This window comes from Nannospalax galili, unplaced genomic scaffold (genome assembly GCF_000622305.1).
Source record: "Nannospalax galili isolate Female #2095 unplaced genomic scaffold, S.galili_v1.0 scaffold1228, whole genome shotgun sequence".
Taxonomy (NCBI): domain Eukaryota; kingdom Metazoa; phylum Chordata; class Mammalia; order Rodentia; family Spalacidae; genus Nannospalax; species Nannospalax galili.
The window spans coordinates 294280-320421 of record NW_008358413.1 but is presented as its reverse complement, the minus strand read 5'-3'; the positions used below and the strand labels follow the sequence as shown (position 1 = coordinate 320421).

The 26142-nt window shown below is 42.8% G+C and overlaps 1 protein-coding gene across 2 annotated transcripts in view; it reads left to right on the top strand.

Annotated features, from left to right (window-relative positions):
- Positions 1 to 26142, top strand: part of Myo5b (myosin VB) — a 361461-nt gene that overhangs the window by 118205 nt on the left and 217114 nt on the right. For both annotated transcript variants that reach the window (XM_029557950.1, XM_029557949.1), the window contains exons 2-4: positions 13038 to 13148; positions 20252 to 20423; positions 23074 to 23218. In XM_029557950.1, the coding sequence (XP_029413810.1) occupies positions 13038 to 13148; positions 20252 to 20423; positions 23074 to 23218 (428 nt within the window). The remainder of the gene's footprint in view (positions 1 to 13037; positions 13149 to 20251; positions 20424 to 23073; positions 23219 to 26142) is intronic.

Below are 26142 nucleotides of genomic sequence, written 5' to 3'. Positions count from 1 at the left end.
AGAAATGGATTCCCTTGAAAATAAAACATGGAGCTAATGGATTCCTGTGGTCTGTGTGGTCAAAGAGAGCCCTTTTTGTTGAGCCACAGACCTTGATCTTTACATTGGTGCACTGGAGGTAGACATGAAAAGATTTTGCCATGAACAGCCTTCTTAGTGGGAAAAAGGAAGCCGATGGAGGGATAAATGTGGAATGGAGTGTAAGAGCTTATTTTAGTTCAACCTACTGTTGGGGAAAACCAAGGGTGAGAGAGACTGCATGACTTGCCAAGCAAGCTATGCAGTTGAGATGTTGAGAGAGGACCAGATACCTTTGTAACTTGTTTATCAGACCCACACTTCTTCCACAGCAAGACCTGATTGCTTCTCTTTCTCTGTCTCTCTGTCTTTGCCTCCCTATCCCTCTGTCTCTGTCTTTCTCTGTCTCTCTCTCTGTGTCTCTCTGTCTCTCCATCTCTGTCTTTGTGTCTCATCTCTGTCTCTTCTGTGTGTGTGTGTGTGTGTGTGTGTGTGTGTAAGCCAGAGTTCAAGTGTTTCCCACTGTCATTCTTAGCTTTTGAGACAGGGTCTCTCAATGAACCAGGTGCTCTACCAGTTGGTTAGAATGGCTGACCAATGAGCTCCCTGAATCCACCTGTTTCTGCCTGTGCCTCCGCCACCCCCACCATTGTTAGAGTTACAGATAGGGGCCACCATGCTATGCTAGACTTTTTTTTTTTTTTTTTTAATATGGGTGCTGGTAAGCTGAACTCAGGTCCTCAGGCCTACATGGCAGACACTTTACCCATTGAGCCATCCTGTGCCCCCCTCCCATTGCCTTTTGGTTGAAATTTCTAGCTCCATGTTCCCAGTTATCTTGGAAAGAAAAAGGTGGCTCAGTCTTATTTAGAACTAGGGTAATTGTTATCTCTTCTTCTATATGTTTTCAAGCTTATTTAACTTTTATTGGTGGTTTTGTCATTCCTTTGTGATGTGTTTCCTGGGAAGACTAGAGCTAGAGACTCAGAATGTGTCCCCACTTTAACACCTAAACAGCACTAGCAAGAATAGTGTGACGGGCTATGTTTAGAACCTGGATAATTGAATATCTGGCATGTGTATCTCTTTTAAGAGTTAGATGCATGCTTGTCAAATAGGTGTGTGCACATATTTCAATGGCTATTGACCATGTACCACCACATTGCCAGAAACTCACTGGCCATCTACAGCATAAGGCATCTATACAGAAGTAAGGATATTGGAGAACAAGGCTTGTCACGCTGCTCCATAGTTTCTGGTCTTGTCCATGTTTAAAACAGGTGTAATTTAAAAGTGTTTTGTACATAACTTTTCTAGAACATTCACATAGATGTGGAAGACAGTCGTGGTGCTTCTTTGTTACCTGTCCTCAGGGGTCATGGTATTCTTAAAAGTGAGAACACCATTCAGTCCCTGGAAAACAGCCCCAAAGAAGCACTTCTCAGCACTGACAGGGTGGGTATGTCAGCCCTGCTCAGCTGAGCTGCAGGAAGGCAGCTGGCAACAGCATCTGCTTTGGAAACCATATTAGGTCCATCCATGACTTATCCCTGTGCAGAGAAGTATGACTGATCTCCCCATTCACTTCAAAACTCCTCCTCAAATAGTTTTTCATTGTGACACTGTTGCTTATAAAATTTTAAACTGAGACAAGTCACTTTCTCTTTTTAACTCTTTTCATTAAGATGAGTCCTCTCCCAGTCCCTTAGAGTGGAGTATGTAAGAAGTGTATTTTACAGCTGCTTCTGTCCTTCATTCCTTTTCTAAGCTCTCTTTAGTTTCCTCTTCATAGGCATGCAGAATGGCTGGGCAGGGCAGCCACCATTCTAGTTGCATGCCCACTTTTCATCTGGGCATGAGGGAACATTTCGGTATGAAGTAACATCTGACTCTATCTCTGAAACATGTTCCCTTGGTGTAGAGGAGTGTAAGGTGCTGTGATCAAACTGGAGTGTCTTGGCTCCCACAGGCTCTGTTTGCTGATGTGTACAGAGAATGATTTGGTTCCCAGTAGGCAGGCTGTCTTATTTGGTAATGCCTGTTTGGTATTCCTCTCAGAACCATGATGGAAATCAGAGGTGTCTTTTTAAGGTCTTTGGGCCATACTGATAGAAATGGCAAACACACTTGCAAGTTCCTAGCTCCTAAGTCATAACCATCTTTGTAGCTATGATTCAGAGTACATGTGTGTTGGCTATAGAACATCTTTCCTATCCCCCTGAGCTCCTGGGAGTTCAATGCTGCTACTGGGCCTGCTGGTACCCAGGTTAGAGGTTTCTTCTTCCTAAGTCTCTTCCAAAGTGCTGACTTCTGAAATTCTAAATCCATATTGCAAAACACAACTCTGGAAATAACTCAGAATTGCTGAAATAAAATGCATTATTAAGAAGATTCAAAAGCAGCATTGACTGGGCATAGTGGTACATACCTTTAATCCTGGCACTTGGGAAGCAGAGACAGGCAGATCTCGATGAGATTGAGGCCAGGCTGGTCTGCATACCCAGTTTCAGGCCAGTTGAGGCTACAGGGAGACCCTGTTTCAAAAAAGAAAAAAAAAGTACTGTATAGGTGTGTCTCAAAAGAAGTGTGGTAGGATTGAGGGTAGGGGCAGCATGGAAGGACAGAGGGAAGGAATTAGATCATGAACACTGAGAGACTGAACTGTGTTCTCATACTAAAACCTTTTCTCTCATACATGTATCTCTAAGACAAGATCTTGGAATTATATCATTTGAATATGTTCAGAACCCATGTGTAATTTTCCCATTGGTCATGGAATAATTTAAAAAAAAAAAATCTGTAACATGACCTCTCACAGCCTACTGGACCTGGCTTCCACGTTTTTTCCCAATGTCATTTTCAGCCCCTGTTTTTGCTTACTCTGTTTGGTCACGCTTCGTCTCCTCCTCTCCTTTTAGCTCCTTATCTATCTCCTCTCCTTTCTGTCCTAGGCTTGTCACTCAGTTACCATCTCAGCCTGAACCCATCTCCCCCACTTTTCTGACTCTACCTTTTATCTGTCGAGGATTCAGCTTGAATTGGGCACAGTACTGCAGCCTTATGAAGAGGAACTACTATTTATTTATGTTCATGGGTTTAGAAAATTTTAGTCTTTAAAAAATTTTCATTACTATTTCTTAACTCATACTATTGATATTTAAACAATGATGTGTGTTGTGTTGTATGTTGCATGTGTTGTATGTTGTACTGTTTATGCAAAATGGTGTATGTGTGATTTGGTTTGTATATTTATTAGTGTAGGTGTATGCACGTGTGTGCGTGGAGGCCAGAAGTTAACAATGGATGTATATTGTATATGTTGTGTTTTTTATGCAAAGTGGCATATTGTGTTTATGATTTGGTATGTGTACTTATTAGTATAGGTGTGTGTATGTGTGGAGGCCAGAGGTTAGCAACAGATGTCTTTCCTCAGTTGCTCTTCATTATTTTTTGAGATAGGGTCTCTCACTGAATGTGACACTCATCTATTTGGCCAGAATGACTTGCCAGTGGGCTTTAGGCATCTGCCTATCTCCAGTGCTAGGGTTACGGGCACACAACCCCATGCCTGGTTTTTTTACTTGAATGCTGGGAGTGTCGACTCAGGTATTCATGCTTGGACAGCAGACACTTCACTGACAGCTGTAGTTTTGAAATGAGCTGTTTTCTGGCCTGTGTGGGGGTGTGTGGATGTGTGGGTGTATATGTATATGTGTGTATATTGCATGCATGTGCATATAAAGTTTCTATTCATTCATTATTTGCTCATCATCACCTCTTGTTACCATCAAAATATGGCACAGCCCTTCTAAATGGGGGAATTTCAGTGATATTACCATTTAGGCCATTCCAGTCTCCAAACAATGTCCTCTGTGCCCAGTTTAGACTCAGGGATTTATATTCCAAGTTCATTGGAAATGGGCATGCAGGAGGGATTTAATAAATACATTTATTGAACAAGAAAAACAGGAAGTTTTGGAGCACTTCAATGCCAATGAATTGCTCCATAGCTGTGTCTCTAACCTCTGTGTCCCTGAAGCTCCATCACCAGCAGGTAGATCTTGGTATAAGCCAGCTCAATAAGATGACAGCCATTCTCCCTGTAAACCAAGGGCTTCCTTTCCCATCAGATGATCATTTAAGGATGGACTACACTCTCTGTTCAGTACATCTACAGAATAGTGGATTTTTTCTTAAGCTACATGGAGACTGCATTCTTTATCAGCATTAAATACAGATAAAGAATATGAATTAAGCTTTTCTTGGGAATGAATATACAAGGAAACTTAAGAGAATTGGTTTGCTGCTGGGATGGGGTGTGGAAGAAGGAATTAAACAAAAATAAACCAGAGGCAAGGAATTTACATGTTCCCATGACACCCTGTGTGCACCTGGTTCTGTTGGGATTTTGTGTTGGGAGGTCCTTTTCTCGAGGGAGCCTCCACATTTTATCTGACCCAGGGCATAAGTGCCTGTGTGGCAATAGCAGCTACTAAGTAGTGGCTGTGTACCAGATACTGTGCTGTATGCTTTATGTACATTATTTGGTCCTTGCAACAGCCCTGATGTAGCTGTTATTTGCCCCACCTTATGGACAAGGAAGCTGAGTTACAGAAGTATAGAATCTCACCTGTTGGTGGGAGCTGGGGCAGTCACCTTACCCTTTTTTGGGGGGGTGGTCTTTTTCAGACAGGGTCTCCCTGTAGCCCTAGCTGGCCTGGAACTCACTATGTAGACCAGGCTGGCCTTGAACTCACAGAGATCCGCCTGCCTCTGCCTCCCGAGTGCTGGGATTAAAGGCCTGCACCACCATGCCTGGCTATTTTTTTTTTTTTAAACTTCCTTGCTTCCTGTTTCCCACAGTGAGTAACGGGAAAAGGAAGGTAACCAGCAACCCATCTCTGAGGATTTCTTGACTTTAGCCTCCAAAATTCAGTGGCTAATCTGGTTTTAGGGTACAACTAGTATCTGGGCCCATGGACACTATCTTGAAACACCAGTAAACATGGGGATGAGTCAGCAAAGGTTCACTCAGCAGACCCAATTTTTCTTATTCAAAGAATTTGGGAGGCAGTAGAATGTGACTCACTTCCCATAAGCAAGGTCAGGCAAGGTATTTTCATATTTCCTAAAACACGTGACTGTCATTGCCAGGTACCAAGCCACTTGGGAGACTGCCATCTTGGTGATGCTAAAATAAAACCACTGGCTTAGTTTGGATGGATTTTTCCCTTTATTTCTCTGCCTGTAACTATTGGTTTAATCAGGGAAACTTCATTATGGACATATTTAGACCCCAAATGCTGAGGTTAAGTATGTTTGCCTAACCTCTCAGAAGAACTGAGCTTGAATATCCCCATTTTAAGGGGACTGAAGTTCCTTTGACCCAGAAGATTTTCTCTCTCCCTGCACTGGGTTCTCAGCCAATCCTTCCTGTCACTTTGTATATGAATGCTTGGCTCCTGCTGATTGTTGGGGACCTGGCTCCTATTCCTTTTGTCAGGTGTGGTGTTTCGTGTGTGGATGCTTCATTGTCAGTTTGGATGGATTTAGAATGATCATGGAAACACATGACTGGGTGTGTCTCTGAGGGTGTTTCCAGAAAGATTTGACTGAGGAAGGAATATCTGTGCAGACTGTGGATGGCACCATCTCACCAGCTGGGATCCAGAACTGAATTAAAAGACAGTGAGCTGAACACCAGCAGCCATCCCTCTGCTTCCTGACTGTAGACAGTGACACTAGCTGCCACCACACCTTCCCCAGGATGATGTGCTGTCCCCTTAAACCGTAAACCAGAATAATCCCAAAGTTGTCAAATACTTTATCACAGCAATAATAAAAGAAACATGGGGGACTGGAGAGATGGCTCAGCAGTTCAGAGCATTTGGCTGCTCTTGCAGAGGACCTGGGTTTGGTTTTCAACAGCCAGGCTAGGCAACTCACCGCATATAGCTCCAGCTCCAAAGGATCTATGACAGACACTTTCTTCTGGCTTCCATGGGTACTGCACTCAAGTCCACAACCCCCCCCCATATGAACATAATTTAAAAATATGAAATCTTTTTAACATCAAAAGCAATTAATGCAGATGGAATCTGAGCTTCTTTTTGTACCTACTTTCCTCTTGAAACCCACAGTCCATATAGTAACTCATGTCTATGCTGGTGACTTGTTTCTTGATCAGACTCCATGATATAATTCACACTTGCCTTAACTGAGGAAGTTTGGCTCCTGTGCTCCTTAAGGGATGGAAGCTGATTAACTCAAGCTCTTCTTCCTTAGAGGGCTCCAGCATGAATTTTCATCCTGCACTAGTGCATATTCTGTTCTGTTAGAAGCTCCCCTACCTCCAGCCCAATTTGTGTGTCTGGGAGGCACTTTAGTGCTAGGGATACAGCAGTGAGCACAGCAGAATGAAATGATATTTCTGTGCTTGGTCCCCCTAAATGCAGGTAGGAATGGGCAGGCAGAGGATCTTGTCAGCCACCAAGTTAACCATCTGTTCCCTTCAGATTCTTCTTGGGGAATACCATAGTGATTTTAATTATGAAAGTACATTCATCATTTGGAAAGTTAGAAAGTTTTGAGAGTTTTTTGTTTTGTTTGAATGAAATGCTCTGAATCTACCCCTAAAGATTTACTTATTCAAATGTGGGACGTGGCTATTAGTGATTTTGTTTTTTAAAGATCTGCTACTACTTCTTATGCATCCGCCAGCACTGAAAATCATTTTTCTCAGGTTTTTTTGAGTGAGAAAGACTAGATCCAGCTATTGAATTCAAGGAGTGTTTAGAACTTAAGGACTAAGACCCAAAGAACAACAAAATACTGGAGTACCTTATTTTGCCAGTTTGTGTTGCTAGCCAGATTCCTACCAGGATCCTGCTTTACATTCAGCACAGTATGTAGAGCTGCTGTCATTCCTTGATGTCCATGTCCTCTGTACCATGGACTCTTACTAGTTCTTCATAATTGCATGAGGTAGATACAATTTTTATCCCATTGTTCATCTGAATAAGCTGATGCTCAGACCTATACAACAGCTTAAGCTAGTGTTGGTCCCTAAACTGTCTTGTAGAACCAAGGCACCTAACTGCAGTTCTATATATACTGCATGAAAATGTGTACACATGACCAGATGGTGTGCTCTTTCAGACATAGTGTCTACATTTTGCCTGGAATGTTTTGGAGAGAATGCTGGTAGAGAGACACCTCTAGGAATATGAGGACTGTGATACACCTCAGACCAGTTACTCAGGCAAGTCACATGGATTGCTGGTTCTCAAGTTACTTATGCATCGGATTCATCTGGGAACTTCAAGAGCACTGCCTGGTTCCCACCCCTAGAGATTGATGTAGATAGTCTGGGCTGTTGTCTGGCTTGGGAATTGCAGCCAGAGCCCAGAACACACTTGTCACAGGCAGCTACTCTCTAGCTGCATGTAGGACTGCCACTGGAACTGGCCCTGCAGGACAGAAGAAATGAGCAAAAAGCCAGAGACAGCTCAATGCTGATACTTTTGCATTTGATGTACACGTTCCTAGTTAATATATGGGGCTCTTTCCAAAATCACCTCTTCTTTGATAATTAGGTCAGATTTGCTATTTTATTTGTTTCGATATAATAAAATTAAGCACTGTTAAAATAGGATAGTGACAAGCTGTGAAACACTGTAACTGGGTCACATGAGTGAGCTTATCTTTTGATAGTCTGCTGTTTTACAGTAAAACTGGTAGAGGTCAGATTTGAGAGGAACTCCTTGAAGGTGGGAAAAATTAAGAGGCATCTCAGAAGGTTGGGGATGTGGCTCAGCAGTAAAGTACTTGTCCAGCATATGTAGGGTACTGGGTTTACTCCCCACACCAACAATACACACACACACACACACACACACACACACACACACACACACGAGAGAGAGAGAGAGAGAGACAGAGAGACAGGCAGAGACAGAGACAGAGAATGAGATTGAATTCAGAACTCAGTTTCCTTCTAGCTCATTATCTTTCTTCTTACTGCTTTCCTACAGGCTAGTGGGAAAAAGTCAGGCAAAGAGAGGATGTGTACGCAAAATGCTGTTTGTATCTTCTACAACATAGCAGTGTGTGGTGGGTTTTATTTTGTGGTTTTTTTTTTAATTGAGAGAAAATTAACAGAATACAAAATGAACTGTTTTAAGTGGCATTGAGTATATTCACTTTTGTCTAGTTACATAACATTTTCATCACCCAAAGGGGGAACTCTTGACCTCCAAATCCTTTTCCTGTCCAAAGCTCTGTCATACCTGGCTGTCTTCCCTCCTCAAGCCTTTGTTAGCTACTGTGACACTTGTCTCTCCCTTTGTAGTTTGCATGTCTGTTGTGTTGCATTTATTTTGTATTGATACTATAGTGTTTTGTGGCACCATTATAGAAGCTGTGCATATTCTTGAGGCATGTAAACAAGGGAGCAGGGAGGATGGTTTTTAAAACTAGAATGTAAAATTTGGTTATCATTAAATTATGCTTTACTACTGTAAATTACTGATTATGCGTGATAAGCATGAAGTTAGGTGAATGACTCTGCTCGGTAATTTGTAGGAGCTTCAAGTGGAGAGTCTGTGAAGTAGGAAAAATATGAGGCAGTAAGAAGCACAGGAAGGCCAGCCTGCAGATTCCGCTACCCTGTGTTCAGAACAGAGGGCTTGTGTTCTGGTGTAGGTGAACTGCTATAATCTCGAGGCTTGCCCACTCATGTTATTACTAGGGTCAGGGATGTTATGACAGTGTGTAGCACAGAGCAGACACATGCTACGTGTCAAGTGTTAATGGATTTGAGCCTAAAGCTTGCTTGGCCAGATTTGAATACATAGTGGTGTACAAAGTTACCCAGGAATTTAGCTGCCTCATTCTTTCTCAGTTGGCATGAGCTTCTCCCCTGTCTCTCATCTTCCCTTCCCCACTGAGTAACTATGGCTCTTCTTAGGAGTTGTCATATCACCCCCTTCCACTCTATTTTGATGGGACTCAGCTATCCTAGTAGATAAATTCCTGAAGCTTAGGGGATAGATTTCTGTTTGTACTTGACTATTAGTACTCAGTACATCTCTTTTAAGTAAAAATTGGGTCCCCCAAGAAGACACATTCACTTTCTTGGTCCTATACTCAGTGACATTTAGTGACCATCTACTATATGCCAAAGACATGCTAGATCCCAAGGATGCAAATGTACCCATGCCCAGGAGTGTATCTCAATGACCTTGCAGTAATGAGATGAAACTGTCTCAAAAGAAATGACTGCAAAGCCAGAAAGAAGGCCAGTTGAAGAAAGATTTACTGTGGCAGCTCACAGTTGATAGGCTGACTCTGTGGAGATAGTGTTCAAAGGCATAGTGCTGGAGTTGGGATGCTGCCCACGTGCACAGCTGAGGAATGAACAGTCTGACTCAACAAAACAGCAAATACAAGGGTGGAGTTCACAGGCCTTTCTGTAAAGACCAGGTACTAAGTATGTTAGGTACTGGACCATAGGGTTTCAACACGACTCAGTCGTTGAAGTGTGAAAGCAAATGAGTGGACATGTGTGTGTTTTAATAAAACATTAGTTGGAGACACCAAAAAAATCATTGCTTTCATGTTGTTTGGATAGTAGTCTTTTGATCCCCCTACACCATTTGAAAGTTTAAAAGCTATTCTTTAAAAAATTTTTATTTATGATTTTTATTTTGTGTATGAGTATATTGCCTGAATGTAAGTGCACTTGTGTTGTGCAATGACTGTGGAGGTTAGAAGAGGGTATTGGATTCTCCTGGAACTAGAGTTATGGATGGTTGTTAGCCACGATGTGGGGCCTGGGAATCAAGCCGAGGTCCTCTGTAAGAGCAGTCAGTGCTCTTAACTGCTGAACCATCTCTCTGGCCCCATAAAAGCCATTGTTTGTTTCATTTTTGATACTTTTATTGAGTTTTTGTGCATTTTATATAATACCTCTTAATCAAATTTAGGCTCCTCTCTCCCCTCCCTGCACACCCCCCCCCCAATAACCCTCTACCAGATTTCAGGTATTCTGTCATATATGTTAAGGCCTGTCTGGTATTTCTATCTAGATGTCCCTTGGTGCAAGTTTATCCACTGGAGTCTAGTCAGCCTTAAAGAAGAGCTATTCTCTTCACCTCACAGTAATCATTTGCCAATAGTTCCTTGCCTAGGACTGGGGCCTGGTACTCATTTCTCTGCTCCATGCTGGTTTATTGGTTGAAGTTTAATATAGAAACCCTATCCAGGGACATACACTCTGAAGTCTCATTCTCTAAAACTTAGCTAGTTGTGGCCTTCTATGTGCATCACACTCTTAACTGATAGGCTATACACAAACAGGCATGGTGCTGGATTTGGCCCACAGATGTAGATTGCTGACCCTTATGTAGAAGCAGTGATGTGAGAGACCATCTTATCAGGACAGATGCTAGTACTCAGGTGTACAACTTCTGACCCAATAGGTCTGAGTGGAGGCTGAGGTTCTGCATTTGTGGCATGGTTCTTTCTGATGGTGATATGACTTCTGCACATGGAGGAAAAAAGAATCAAATAAAGAATTGCTGGGGTCTCACTATGCACTGGTGCCATGATAGACTCTGTGGATGTGAGGAAATACAGATGTAATTTTCTGCCTACTAGCCAAGCTATTTAGGGAGAAGAAAGATAAACCCACCCAGAGTAGGAATTGGATAAAGGGAACCAGGCAGTGAGACCCGTCTCAGTGCTGGGTGCAGTGAGTGGTACATGGGCAACAGGGTAGAAGCCACACAAGTCCCTCGCTGAGCTGGGACCAAGCTTATCACTTCCACTCAGTGTCTACTGGGTGCTGCCCATTCTTCTTGCAGTTATTTCTCATTCTGTTTTCTGGAACCTTCATGAGCCCCACTAGCCTGGAATAGAGGCTTTGCTGTGAGTGAAACTTTTGGGTGTGCTGGCTAGTGGGAACGCCCCAGGAGTATAACTGCATGTGGTAACCAGAGAGAACTGAAGCATGGCTGGAGAAGGGCCCCTGCTGCAAGCTCAGGGACAGCATCGTTATCGCAGCTGAGTGGATGGTGAGCTGAAGGGACAGCTAAGAAGGAAAGTTAGACCAGAGGGAAGGGGACATGTTGGCAGTTTAGATGAGTAAATGCTCAGTTTTCTCTAAAGATATTGATGCTCAGAAACTCAACGATACCTGGCACTGTGTAGTGCTGTTGCACTGCAAAGATGCAGTAATGTGCTGTAAGGTGGGTGCTAGAGGAAACCAGAGCAAGATTCTGTGAATTTGTTTCTTTATAGTGTTGAGAAGAAATGACTGGTCTCCAAGCCTGGGTTGGTATGTGATGTCCAAGGAGTACTGACATTCACTCTCATTGTTAATGTTCTGACTCTGTGGTTGGCTCAGAAGTGAATTAGAGACAAATGTAGCAACAGCCAGGGTCTTGGTTTTATAAAAGAACAGTGTGCACTAGGAGAAAAAAATCTATTTTTTTAAATGGCAGGACCCAAATAAAGCTAGCTGGTTGCTTGTGCACAGCAGCAGACAGGCCGTGAGTTGAGCTGTGTGTCATGAGGACCCAAGCACACATTCTGGCTGACCTTTTGCTCAAAAGAGCTATTTGTTAGCGGTTTGCTAAGAATGTTATATGGCATGACAACTGTGAGTGTGTGCATACGTGCACACAGTGGCTTCTAAACCAAATAAACCCTGTGGCAATCTATTACATGAGTGATAGCACAGCAGTTTGCTTGATATTTCTGTGGGGAGTGAGGCCAGGAGTGGTGGCAAGTAGATCTGGATGCTGCCATTCTGTACGGCAAACACTCATCCCTCTTCACAAGCTGCCACATCACCCCAAGTCCTGACTGACTTGGTCTGAGGTAGAATCCAAAACTGATGCTTGCAAAGCTCCCTGCGTGATTATAACATGAAGTCAGGGCTGAGATCTCTGTGGCAATGTGCTGGATAAACCAGTAAAAATCTCTCCTTGTGTAACCACTTAGCAAGAATCATCATGTTCTTCCCTGCTAGGACTAGATCAGGTTAAATGACTTTATTTACAGGACAGTGACTGGGAGATAATGAAAATTCTGGTAATGTTTACGGCTTAAAGAATGCTCAAGTAACTGTTACTGGTTAATAACTCAAGATGCTCATATTAGTTTTGTGTCACTGTGACAGAAGCCTTGAGAGAAACAACCTGAGAGAGGATATGTTTGCAGTCATCCTGGTGAGGAAGGCATATCAAAGCAGCTCACATCATATGGTAGGAGTGTGGGGCACAGGCTGCTTATGTCATGCTTACATCAGAAGTCAACAAAATAGTGGCCAGAACCAGGGGCTAGGCATAACCTTCAAAGCCCCCCCAAGTGGCTTGCTTCAGCTAGGCCAAGCACCTAAAGGTTCCACAGCCTCCTCAAATAGCACCACCACTGGGTCACAGAAACACTTAAAACATTAGCTTGTGGGGGGGGGGTTCAGATTCAAGCCATTAACAGTACTTAAGGATGGCTTTGGTTTGTTGACCACTTTTACTTCTGTAAGAAAGTAACTTTAACTTTGAATACAGAATATCAGAGCAAGTTATTCCAACTGTGAAGATTGGCTATGCTCTTTCCAATTTTGCCCATGTTGTTATGTTGCTTATAGCATGCTGTTTTGCACCTCCTTTTAACAGGATGGTGTAAAACTCTCATAGTTACAACCAACTTTATGTTGGCAGTCTCCCTGGCAGAATTTTAATTTCACTCCTGTATGTTCTATGATTGAGAGAGGGCTGTTTAAAATTAATTCTATGAAGTATTTATTATTCACAGTACTGGATCACCTTATGTTTGAAAGGGCAATGGTATACAATGGTATACAGCAATTGCTTTAAACTTTTCTCCGACAAGCTTCTTATAGACAGTGATATATGTTAGAGACCTGGATGCTTTGTCTTGTATCTGAGTTTCTTTCTTTCTTTCTTTTTTTTTTTTTTTTTTTTTTTTTTTTTTTTTTTTCTTTCACCTTTCAGTACACAAGGGTCTGGATCCCTGACTCAGATGAAGTGTGGCGCTCAGCCGAATTAACCGAGGACTACAAAGAGGGAGAGAAGGTCCTGCACCTCAAACTGGAAGATGAGACTGTAAGTACTGGGGACCTGAGGTGCATCCTGATTGGGACTTGATGGTATGTTGTAGGCTTAGGTGCTTCTGCCCCTTGTAGCTTCTGAGCCTCTAGATTCTTTCTATGATGGCTTATGATAATGTACCTGAAAGTGCTAAACCATGATGCTGCTCCTTGGGTGTCCCTAAGAAGTGAGCCTGCTCGGGTGAGCAGCTGGGTGATCACTGGTAGTTGAGACCAGAATCTTTTTGTTGGACTTGGGAAAACGGGTCTTCTGAGTGTTAAGGCATCAGCAGGAGGGGAAGTTTCACAAGAGATAGTGCAGGTAGAGGTAGTGTGGGCTCTGGAGCCAGCATGCCTGGGTTGGGTTCCTGGCTGGGCCATTACCAGCTTTGTGGCCTCGGGTAGCTTAACAGTTTTTCTGTGCCTGTTACTTCCTTTGCAAAATGGGATACTGGTTTACTTAGAGCTGTTTCAAGAAGAAACCCAGTGAAGCTGTGGCACATAGTACAGTGGTACCTGGCATATAGGCTTTTCCTATGTAGTAGCTACTGTGGTGGGCAGCCATTCACATCACCTACCTCCAATGGAGACAAGGTTGTAATTATGAAAAGTGAGAGGCACGATACAGCTTCTTTTACCCTGAGCTTCTGTGATTTGTGTATTTCACATGTTATTTTAATGCTGGCTCTGGTACTGGGTACTGTGTTGAGTCAGGAAGAGATGGACAAACAGTTATGACCTCACATTTCTGGGGAGGTCAGGCCTGGAGGGACAGTAAGCATGAAATAGAAGTGAGGCAGGGTGTTAGGCTTGACACATGGCAGAAGCTTCAGGAGCAAATGGATGAACTGTCGGAAGCCAACGGCAGAACCTTCTGAGGCAAGGCTGCTCTGAGGGGCCAGGCTTCCAGGGAGGATGTGAAGGGAGCCAGCCTCTGGAGAGTCAGGGTTCAGTGCGCCGAGAGTGGGGCCTAGGCCTACAGGAACTGTGGGTGCCCGATGCCCGAGACCCCAGTGTTCCCTTTGGACATGTACAAGGGAAGAAAGGGAGGCCAGTGCACTTAGGACCTAGGTGGCCTGAGATGGAGAGCGTGGACAGTCTTTCATACAGGGTATACAATGAGGAGACAGGGAGAGACACAGGTTTAAAACAAAGTGGTGGGTAGGCATGAAGAGCCAGCCTTGGGATAGATTGGGTTGCAGAGCAGGCAGGGCTTAGGTGGAAAGTTTGTGTTGGGATAGTTTACTACCTCCCTCTTGACTCCAGGGTGTGAAACATCTGTATCATGTCCTTTAGCTGTGAATTATTAACTGTCTTGCCATTGTTCATTCTTTAAAGCTTTTTGGTCTGGTTCTCATTCAAAATGATCAATTGAACAACTTGATTGAACATTATCCCACCACTAGCCTCAAACATATGAACTTGAGTGTGTCACTTGGTAAAGTTGGGGCAGGACAGTGAGTTGGTTAGGTGTGTCCTTCACCTTCTAGCTGACAGGTAGGCTTTAGTAGCCTTCTCTTGTTTTTTGAGGGAAGAAACATAACTGTTAGATGGAATCTTGTTTATCGTGTTGAATAACTTCCCACCCCATACCCGAAACAAAGTGAAATTAGTCCACCCACTTGGTGTGTCCTCTACTCCAACAGATTTCATTTCAGTTGGTCTTTTCAAGTGGGTGGGTGTTTTTAAAAGTTGTATGGAGGCAGTGAAGAATGATCTGTCATGTTGCTAAAACAGAGCAGCTGCTTGCATCCCTGGTTGCACACAGATTTGGCCCTACATGACAAATCCTGGCAGCTGCCCGTGGTCTATCTCTACCTCTCCAGTTATAAGACTAGTCACTGTGAAGGCAGAAGAAAGCCTGGGACTGGAGATCAGCAACTTTGGAGAATCAACAGGCTCTGAGCATGAGCGTCTCTCTTTCCTGGATGGCCATGGGCTGTGGCTTGCCAGCAGCTGAGAATAACTGGACACTGTGCACTGGAGGCTGGAGCACAGATGCTGCATGGCTGGTTGTTGAATGCTTGATGAGCTCCTCCTTCAAAGCAGAAACCATCCTATGGTGCCAGGCTGGTGGACTTCCCCAGCCCCAAAGTAAGATAGTGTTGATCTCAGTGCAGTAGCAAAGGGCAAAGTGGCAAAGTCAGAGTCTTTGCTAGAAAAGCAACCTTCGCAACTGCAGGTCCACAGCAGGACCTTGTACTTTTCTCCCTGTTGTCTCCTTTGATAAGGTGCAGGAATCTCCTCATTCCTCTAAGATATCTCCTCCTGCTTTTGCTTATGTATTTATTTTGACCTAAACTTTACTGCGTGAACCATTTTAAGTGTATAGTTCAGTGTCATTTGCACTACCTTACAACCATCACCTTATTCCTTTACCATATGGTCAAACTGAAACTGTTCCCATTGAGCAATAACTTTCCAACCTCAGTCTCCTGACCACTTGCCATCAGGCCCCAAATACCACCATTCTACTTTCCGTCTCTGACTTTGACTATACTAGGTACGTCATAGGATCATGTGGTATTTGTTGTCTGGCTTGTGTCACCTAGTATTCTGCAAGATGTTTTACAGTCAGTGAGAAGATGCTTACTTCTTGGGAGAAAAGGATTGTGTCCATCTGTTCAGTTTTCTCCCTAGAGCCCAAACAAGTGTAAGCTGCGGTGTGTTAACCCTCAGTCTGGTGCTCAGCTTTTAAACTGTGTGGGGCATTTTCATAGATATACAGAACTCTGTATGGGTCAGGCTGGCTCTCCTAGCCTCACTTCTGTTGCAGACTGCTCCACTTCTGCCTTCTACTGGCAGGGGAAAACTTTCCCTGCTATTGTGTTTTTGCTTTTCTTTCCTATTTCCAACTAAGTTTGAATAAATTGCCTAGCAGCCTCCTTAGTGAGTGCTCCCTGTGAGCAAGATCCTGACCTCATGTTTGTGAGTGTGAGGCTGCAGTGGAAAGATGGGTTTTGCAGAGGGTAGCCTGCTCTCCATACATTGCAGTGAGTCTGAGCCTACCTAAGTGGGGTTGTGGTGAGACAATGTAAGCCTGCATCTGTTTAGTTACCAAAAGTGCTTAAATTGGGAATTGTTATTACTTTGAAGGTTTAAATCACTATTAAAAACTAAAGCTATTTGCAACTCTATTCAACCTCCACTGTGCTGCCTTGTACAAGAAAGCAGCGTCTTTGCTCTAGATGTATTATGTACACACCTCTGTAGGAGCACATTTGAGAGCAGTGTGGCTTGTTCAGCCTTGCTGGACATTCCTCATCTGTCATGTTGCAGTGGTTGCAAATATTGGGCGAACCCCTCTGGAACCACAATTAACTGTGATCGTTGGACACCGGTAGCAGTGTTCAATTCAAATTGCTGTTGTCAATGACAAAAAAAATAGTTTAAGTCTCCCCTTTCTTTTACCCCCTGAATGTCCACAGGCCGAGAGATCCCGGCCGTGGAGTGCTGAGCTTGCAGTTCTCAGCTCTTTTCTGCTGTGCAAGGCAGCTTTGCTCCTTATCAATTTTTCTGTAACCAATACCACTGCTTGTTTATGGATATATTTTCACAAAATTGCATATGTGATTGTGTCTACCTGCTTGGGAAGGTCTTCTGGGAGAAGATTTATCTTCAAAAAGATGGAAAGTCAGTGTTTCTACCCTGGGATGTAAAGACCTTGGACTGAGTTTGAAACTTTCCATTTTGAAAAATTGAAAGGCCAGGTGGTATAAGTGCTCTGGGAGGGGAGTCCAGCAGAGTCTCAATGATACCACTAACTCAGCAGAAGAAAGAGGCTCTACTGAAGTTTGGGTCTTGAATGTACCATAAAGGCACATGTGTTGAAGGCTGGCTGCCCCCACTGAGAAGCAGTAAAACCTTTAGCAGAGTCTGTTAGAAGGAAGGGTGTTCTCCTGGGACATGCCCTCAGAGGAGATAGGTGATCCTGGCCCCTTGTTCTCTCTCTATGCTTCCTGGCTGTCATGAGGTAAACACCTTGGCTCTGCCACTCGTTCCCTGACATGAGGTTCTGCCTTGCTATAGGTCCAAAAGGAATGGAGCCAAACAACCATGAATCAAAACTTCCAGAATTCTGAGCCAAAACAAGCCATTTCTCCTTAGAAGTTGATTATCAAATATTATCAAATATTTTGCTCACTAATAGAAATTTAATGAGAATTCAGAATTTTATTTTTTGAGACAAGGTCTCCCTCTATCCCCAGATGTCTTGGATCTTACTATGTAGACAAGCATGTCCTGGAACTCACAGAGATCCACCTGCTTCTGCCCTCCCAAGTGCTGGGATTAAAGGTGTATGCCACCATGCTCAGCCTCAGTCTCCAGAATTTCAGGAACTGAAAATCAACCCTCAGCATTGGCCATTTCCCTTGTTCTTACTTTCTGGGATGTTTGTCTTCCTCATCCCGTGGTAGTTTACAATTTGAAGAAAATTCACTGCACAAGCTTAAAAGACAGAAAAGGACATTGATAAATGTGCAAAAGAAAAACCAGACACTCCACACACACAAATCACAACAGGGATAATAAATGATATTTTGAGGCACATCATTCTAAACAGACTTGTATTAACTAATTTGTTCTGTAACTTTTTAAATTCAGAATTCTGTGGGCAGCAGTCTGACCATCCATATAGGTCTGTTACTTTTTACCTTCACTATTTTTAACTTTCCTGAGTCTGTATCTTGGCTCACTTGCCATGAAAGGAGAGTGTATTAAGGGAAGATTCTGAATTTGTGTTACCTGGTGCTCTCCAGAGAGATGGGTGTAGTGTCATCCATGTGTGGGTGTGCCTTTCTGCCCTCATTCTTCCTGTGAGAGGCTTGGCTGTGTCTACAGGCTGTAGCTTATATGATGGGTAACATTAGAGCTAAAGGATTCTTTTCTTTCTAAGACAGGGCTCTTGTTATGTAGGTACAGATAGACTTTGAACTTAGAATCCTCCTGTCTCTTCATTCTGAAGAGTGTTGAGATTACAGGCATGCAGGACCCTACCTGGCTTACTCTGAAGTCTTTGGATACTGGCCAGGTTGAATAGTTTTTTACATGTCATCTGTTTGTTGATTATTTTGTGATTTGTTCCTGCATTCAACTTTTTGTTAGAATATTCTTGGCTTAAAAAAAAAAAAAAAACCTATGGAGCTGGGAGTGGTGGTACATGCCTTTAATCCCAGCACTTGGGAGGCAGAGGCAGGCAGATCTTTGTTTACATAGTTCCAGGCCAGCTGGGGCTATAGGGAGACCCTGTCTCAAAAAGACAAAACAAAACAAAACAAAAAAAACCCTGTGGATAATAATAGTGTGTCATTTGCCGTATAATGTAGAATCTGTCCCATTATCCAGTTTGACTTTGAAAATTGTATGGTTTGTGGCAGTTTTAAAGTTCATTGTAGTCAACTTAGGTGTAATTTTCTGTGTTTCTGGCTTTGCATCCTTCAGAGGGCCACTTTCCGAAAATGTAAAATGTCTGCTTATTTTTCTTCATCTCGGCTTCATTTTTCTTAGTTCCTCTTAAAATTTGCTAGTTTGAGTGAGAGTAGAATTCTGACTCAATTTTTTTTTTCCCTGACCAAAAACCCAGTTTACCTACCAATACTATGTGAAAAGTTCCTTTTGTCCATTTATTTGCAATCTTAATGTTATGTACAAATTTGCCTTGTGTGCTTGCATTTGACTAAGATCACTTGTTATATTTTGTTTATCGCTTGTTTTAGCATCAGTAGCCATAGTACTTTAATTGGTGGTTCTTTAGTACATCTTATGATTGGTAATACAAGTCCCTCTGAAAGCGGAGCATAGGGAACATTGATGTATTTTCTTAGAAATTGACTATTATAGCCAGAGATGATGGTACATCCCTGTAATCACAGCACTTGGAAGATTGAGGCAGGAGGATCAGGAGTTCAAGGCCAGCCTCAGTTACATAGTAAATTCAAGGTCAGCCTGGGCTCCGTGAAACCCTGTCCCAAAAAAGAAAGAAAGAAAGAAAGAAAAAAATCGCAAACACATACACGGAAGGAAGGATGAGAAACAAAGAAAAGGAAAAGAGAGTAAAGAAATTGACCATTATTCCAGTAAATTTAGGCAGTATCTGTGGAATTTCCTAAGTAGGTTTTTAGAGAATAGCATTTCTTAAAATATGCAAGCCATGAATATATATACACACATATATATGTATATATTAAAATTAGGTATATATTAAAATTAATTGAGTATTTTTTAAATTTCAGCTTTTCAGAAGCTCTGTAGAGTTTCTGAAATGAAATTGGGCTCAGAAAATGGTTTTTACAAGGTTCCCTGCTGATTCTTAACTTTGTAAGAAAATTACCTCTGAGTAAAACCTGATAAGCAGTAACCAAGTCCCTCTTGTTTATATGTTTAAAAACTGCACCTCCAAACCACCTTTATTTAATAAATTACCTATTCATGCCCATGTGTTCTGTCAAACATTTTTGAATGCTGGTCCAAATGCTATACCAAGCAAGAATCCAAGACTGACGTCCTGAGCCTGAGATTTGACCCTAAGACAAACAATCCCACTCTCTGATTATACATGCTGTACTTCACCAAAGCAGAGCTGTTGCCCCAGAACTTGCAGGTAGGTTGTGGAGTGAGGGATCCATGTGCAAATAGTAAAGCATGAGGCTGTTTACAGAGAGCAACACATCAGCTGTAAGATACCCCAAGTGAGAAAGGAGTATATGCGCTACAGGGGGACAGAGCTAGTAAAGAAACAGCTGCAGAAGAGGCAACCAATCAAGGGATGTCTCCTAGTGGGAAGGAAGCGCCCTCCTATGTTAGCTGGAATTAAAAGCCCAGTGTTTACTTCATTAAGAAGCAGGTGAACACTCCTGCATCTAGTTGTGCTTCCCATATTTCTTCTATCTTTATGTTTGATACAATGGCATTATGTAATCAACATGTCTTCTACCAGGCCTCATCTCTCATGGGAACCATGAGTGTTTCATTCCTCTTGCCTTTCTTTAGAACATTACTTATCTTTATGTCTTATGGTTATGCTAGGATAATGATCCCAGCCAAGAAGATAGGACATTGAATATAGGCTAAATGCTTCCTAACTGTGCCCTTTTGTGTCTGCTGCTTGCCTGTCATTAGATTCAGGAGTATCCAGTTGATGTCCAAAACAACCAGCTGCCCTTCTTGCGGAATCCAGATATCTTAGTAGGAGAAAATGACCTCACTGCCCTGAGCTATCTCCATGAGCCTGCAGTTCTGCATAACCTGAAGGTCCGTTTCCTCGAGTCCAACCATATCTATACTTACTGTGGTAAGTGAGGGTACAAGTTGAATGTGTGTTTGCAAGTGATCATTATCTTGCAAACTCAAATATTAACAATCATGACTCTAGTCCCATGTGTATATACTTCTCATCTGAGCTCTTCCTAAGGTTTATAGACAGTGAGATACCTGGTGTTAATAACAGTTCAGCTAGGGAAGAAATGGCCATAGCTGTTGAGGTGGTTGGTCTAGGCTCTTCCATGGGGTTGCTGGAAAATAGTAAGTCCATCATGGTGCCCTGAGCCTGAGGCATGCCCTCATCACGAATACACACCCACACACATGAACCTGGCTTGTGCCTTCTGCTTAAGAGGGTTGTCTTCCTCCCAATGTTCTCACTGCCCAGGTACAAACATGATCCTTGAAGACTTTTTTTTCAATTAATGAGCAAAATCTATAACAAATGCTTAAAACAGAAAGTCCTGAAATTATCATTTTGCTTGAAACTTCTTTTTGAGTAGTACAAACTTTGGATTCTGTCTCCCCTTCCCCCTTAATATTATTAAGTAGTGTAGTAAAAACAGAACCCTCTTAGCTGTTGTTTGAGGGAACAACTGAGGGTCTGATGGGGAGCCAGGCTGTGGGTGGGATGTCTGTGGGTGTTTTCCTGGCAGAGCCTGATCTTACTTGTGATCACTGTGATATCTCAGATGCCCAGTTGGATTTGGAGATTGGCTATTCGAGTGGTAGGCTAGGCTGAGCTGCTTTGCCAGGTTTTACAAAAACTTCACCCCAACTGGTAGAGGAATTAATTCAAAAGAAATAACATTGTCAGAAACTTCAGTAAGACCTTTTAACAATAAGATTTAGCAAATCTCCCTTTTTAGGAGAAGAGGCTAAATGACATCAGTTATCCAGTCTCAAGGGATCCCTGCAAGCATCACCCTAGTGTCTGTACCGACCAGACATTCCTCAACTGTTCCAGTGTCATTCAGGCTATTCACGGTACCCAACACTAACCAGACTTGCAGTTGTCAGGAAAGCACTTCTCTCTGCTCTGGAGAGGCTAGAGTGTTTTAGGAAAAGAGGTGACCACAGGATGTGAGATTAAAATTTCAGCTCAACGTCACATGAGTTAAATTGAACAACTCTGAAAACCAGAAGAGCATGTGTGGCTGTTCCTAAGAGGATTCTACAAGTGATTAGCCTCATTAGTGGAATTTCTCAGGGTTCTGGTCCTATGTTTTGGTCCAGGCAAATTCCTGCTGTAAGAAGACTTAGATGTGTCCCTTCTCCCCAGGCCCTTACCCTTTCACTTGGAGTTATAGTTCAGGTTCCTGTATCTCCTGATTGCCAGGAGGGAACACAGTAGAAGACTTACTTGGCGGGGGCCCTTCCCATTTTTGCATCCTCTGTCCCAGATGTGTTAGTTACTTCTCTGTTGCTGTAATAAAACACCATGACCAAGGCAACTTATAGAAGGAAGAGTTTATTGGGCTTACAGTTCCAGAGGAATAAGAGTCCATCATGGCAGGGGGAGTATGATGGCAGAGGTAGCCAGAGCAGCAAACCAAGTACTCACATCTTCAGGCAGGCACAGGAAACAGGGTAAGATGGACTGGAAGTAGGACGTAGCTTTGAACTATCAAAGCCTGCCCCCAGTGACATGCTTCCTCCAGCATGGCCACATCTCCTAAAGGTTTCATGACCCTCCCCAAATAGCATCATGAACTTGGGACCAATTCTCCAAATACTTGGAGTGTATGGGGAACACTTATTCAAACTGGGTGACTGGAAATAATCTGTTTCTATACTTAAACTCTAGGTCTTTGGATATATTGGATACAATCTCATGGAAAGGAAAAAAAAGTCATATTTCTGTCATGTCTTTAAGATGGAATTTACTTTTTTTCCTTTGTACATTCTCAAATATCAATTTGCCTTACCTATCTATAAAAGATGTCTTAAACCTTATAGGATTTCCTCCTTGCTAAGTCAGCATGTTTGAATCCATCATTGCAATGTATCCTTTGGAGAACAGATAGAAAGATATGAGGGGTGCTCTAATTAAAAGAAAAAACAGAAGTTCCTTTGCAAGACTCTGTTCTGAGTGTACCTTCTCTCCGCTGGTCGTGTTCTTCTTAGGACATTCCAGGTCAGTGCATTTGTTATCCCCACTTTATAGTATAGACAACCGAGGTACTCAGAGATTAAACAGGTGTCCAGTTCACACAGTTAGTCATTGATTGAGCCAGCATTACACCTTAAGATAGGTAAATTGTGCTTTCCACAAGTTTGTGTTTTAGTTTAAATAGCTCATATAAATGAGGGAAAAAAAAATCTCTTTTCCAGGCTTTAATTCTTAGGTAGGGTTTTTAATTCTCTCTAATATCTATTAGCAGAGTTAACTCTCTTATCTCTGATCCTGCAGCACTTTGCATCTATTTTATAAATTCAGCTCTTGAGTATTTGTGAGAATGTCTGTAGTATTCCTCTAGGACAGCCTGAAGCCTGACGGTCTTTTTCATTCTGTTCTTCTCCAGGGCCAAGCACAGAAGTTCACAGACTCATCTTTATTTAGTTGAGTTGTAAAGACTCCTAGCCTCTTATTCTTCAGTTGTAATGCATGAGAACAGGGCGTAGGCTAATACTATATAGCCATTGTGCTGTCAAAATCCGACTGTCTCCTCTGTTTACAGGTATTGTGCTTGTTGCCATTAATCCATACGAGCAGTTACCAATCTATGGACAAGATGTCATCTATGCCTACAGTGGCCAAAACATGGGTGACATGGACCCCCACATCTTTGCTGTGGCAGAAGAAGCCTACAAGCAGATGGCCAGGTGAGTACAACCTCAGCCCTGACAGTGGGGCGTGAAGAGGATTTTTGAATTGCCTTTTGCTGCTGTTGCAGCTCTGGTTGTTTCCTACCTCAGTTCTTCATCTCTTTCATTCATGTGTTGCTGGAGAACAGTGGTCCTTAGATTGATTTTGGGATTTGATTAATGGAATAACTCTCCTGCTTTTAACTCTCCTTGACTGCTTCCTGGCCAGTTTTCTTCCTTTGCTAGTATAACAGACCCATCCTGTGCCATCTCCATTTCATGCATCCCAATCCACATTCTTCCACAGAAAACTCTTTTAAAGAAGGACTCCTTGCCATTGTTGGGGTGGCAAGCATTGGAGTAGAAATCAGAATTTTACATAAGTAGGCATGCACAATACCTTTCAGTGTTTAGCCTGGAGGTGAAATTCTGTTTGGGTTCTTATGTAAACCCTCTCATTATGTTTTTCAGTTATGAATGACCATCTGAGAGTAGGCTTGTGATGATCTTACACTATTCAGGCCCACAGGAGAGGAAGATAGTTTTATTAGTGCCTGGGAAAATATATATCCCAGATTATATTAAAGTGCTGGAGACTTTCAGACTGAATATTCCTTGCCACTCTAGGAGTGTCTTCATAGAGCAACATACATTGCAAATTCTGCTGGGAAGATGGGCACTGAGTGAGGCTAATAAGGGGTGGATGATTTTGTAGGAGGAGCATCTTACTTACGGGGTCTGTACTTCAGGGAATTTCAGAGTATAATTTTTAGCCCAATGAAATCTCCCAGAGCTCTTACAGGCTTCCTTTCTGATTTATAATGTTTCTATAGGTTGTATAAATCAGCATACAAAGTTTCCTTCATTAGAGATATGTAGTGACTATACCCAATCATTCTAAATGGTTAGAGAGCTAAGAAATCTAATGAACAATGATATGCAACTATTTCTCCAAAATGTAGTGATTGCCACTTTTGCCCTGTCTAATGCAATAAGACAGACAATGCACTTTATTCATCCTCCAGGATTTGACACAGGAGTCCCTTAGCTTGGCCACCTTATTGACAGCTGGTATGGGGAGAACAGTGGGTGCCAGTGTGTTAGCCCGCACACAGCCCTGTTGGGTGTCAGTGTGGAACACTTGTATGTGGCGCAGTGGAGAGAGGCCTGGGGACTGGCCAGGGTTCCATGCTTGGGAGGATTACTTTACCTGAGTCTTCATTTGCTTTGTATGTGGGCGATGAGTGTCCCTCCTCTTCTGAAGGATTATTCTCTGTGGCTGTAAACAGAAGGTGGGTTCTATGGGATTGAAGAGTGACTCCCGTGTGTAGAGTCATTGGCACTGGATTGTTTTTCATCCTAGTCTGTTAGCCATTCACATTTACATATGCCAGAAGTTACAGCTCTTCATCAGGGGTTTCTTGGGACACCCCTACCAACTCAAGGTTTGAAAGACTATTAGTCTCTGGCTTTATCTCCCTGACCTAGTTTGTTTCTCCATTGCTTTGACAAAACACTCTGACCAATACCAACTTGGGGAAAAAAAGGTTTATTTGACTTACATCTCCCAGGTCACAGTTTATCAGGGAGCCCAAGGTAGGAGGAATTCAGGGCAGGAACCTGGAGGCAGGAGCTGGAGCACAGGCCATGGAGGAATGCTGCTTACTGGCTTGCTTCCCTGGCCCATGCTCAGCCTGCTTTCTTATGCAACATAGGCCTACCTGCCCAGGGGTGGCACCACCCACAGTGGGCTGGGCCCTCTCACATCACTCAATAATCAAGAAGATACCCCACAGGCATGGCCACAGGTCAGTCCAATGGAGACAATTCACCAGTTGAGGCTCCCTCTACCCAGCTGTGTCAAGCTATCCAGCACACTCTTGATAGGTCCATTTGAAATGTCTCTCATCTTCCCTCCATTCCTGACACTAGGCCTATGGTTACACTACACTTAAGTTATTTTACTTGTTTGGGATCGTGCTTATACCCATTGGAGAGACTGGAGTATGTGGGAGCCACGGGTGACGGTGGTGATACTACTTGCCCAGGGTACTGAACTTGATGAGTAAGTGGATGATGTTTAAAGTGGGGCCAGAGTTTGCTTTTTTAAAGAATTTTAATGTTTATACGCATTATACCACTGGGTCCCATATTGGGGCCAAATAATTTCACAGAAGTTTCTGTGCAGTATTTGCTTATTAGCCTGCGTTAGAAGCATGAACCCCAGTGTATCCAGCTACAGGAAAGTGCTCTCTGAATTAGTTTTGTTTTCTAGCAGCTCAATTAGACTCAGACTTTGTAATTCTTTCACTGGAGATGGATTTTCTTTCTTACTGTGGCTCACACATGGACTGGACTCTGGATGCTTTGAGAGAGGGGAGACTATTAAAGTCTGCATGGCTTTATGCAGAGCCCCCTGGGGGTTGTTGCTATAATGCTACCAGAGAGAAGAGGGGGCACCAATAAGAGAAGAGGATTGGGTCACTTGTCCCTATCATGTTCTTTATGTCTAACAAGAGTAAACATGGATTTCCAGAAAAGGAAAAGGTTATAATAGTGTGAAATAACATAGGCATGAATTCTTCCTCCATGTAAGAACCATTAGTTCCTGTAGGGAAGGGAACTGACCTCTGCCACTTAGCTCTGTACTCACTACTCTTCTTCTTGGTTCAAGACCCCAAATGCCCTTGGCTTCAGTTTTACCAGCCTCTGCTCCTACCTTGAATTATGTCAGTAAATGGTTATGGTATATCATTTATATGATGAGCTCTAGGAGTATGCCAAGGAATGTAAGACTTTACCCCCCTCCCCCTTTCTGAGGAGCTCACTCTCTGGAAGGAAGACATAGGAAATCCAAAAACTCTTAACTGAAGTAATTATAAATAGAAACTGCCAGTGCCACTTTAATCAAGTTTTGAGATAATGTTGTAGATGGCCTAAGA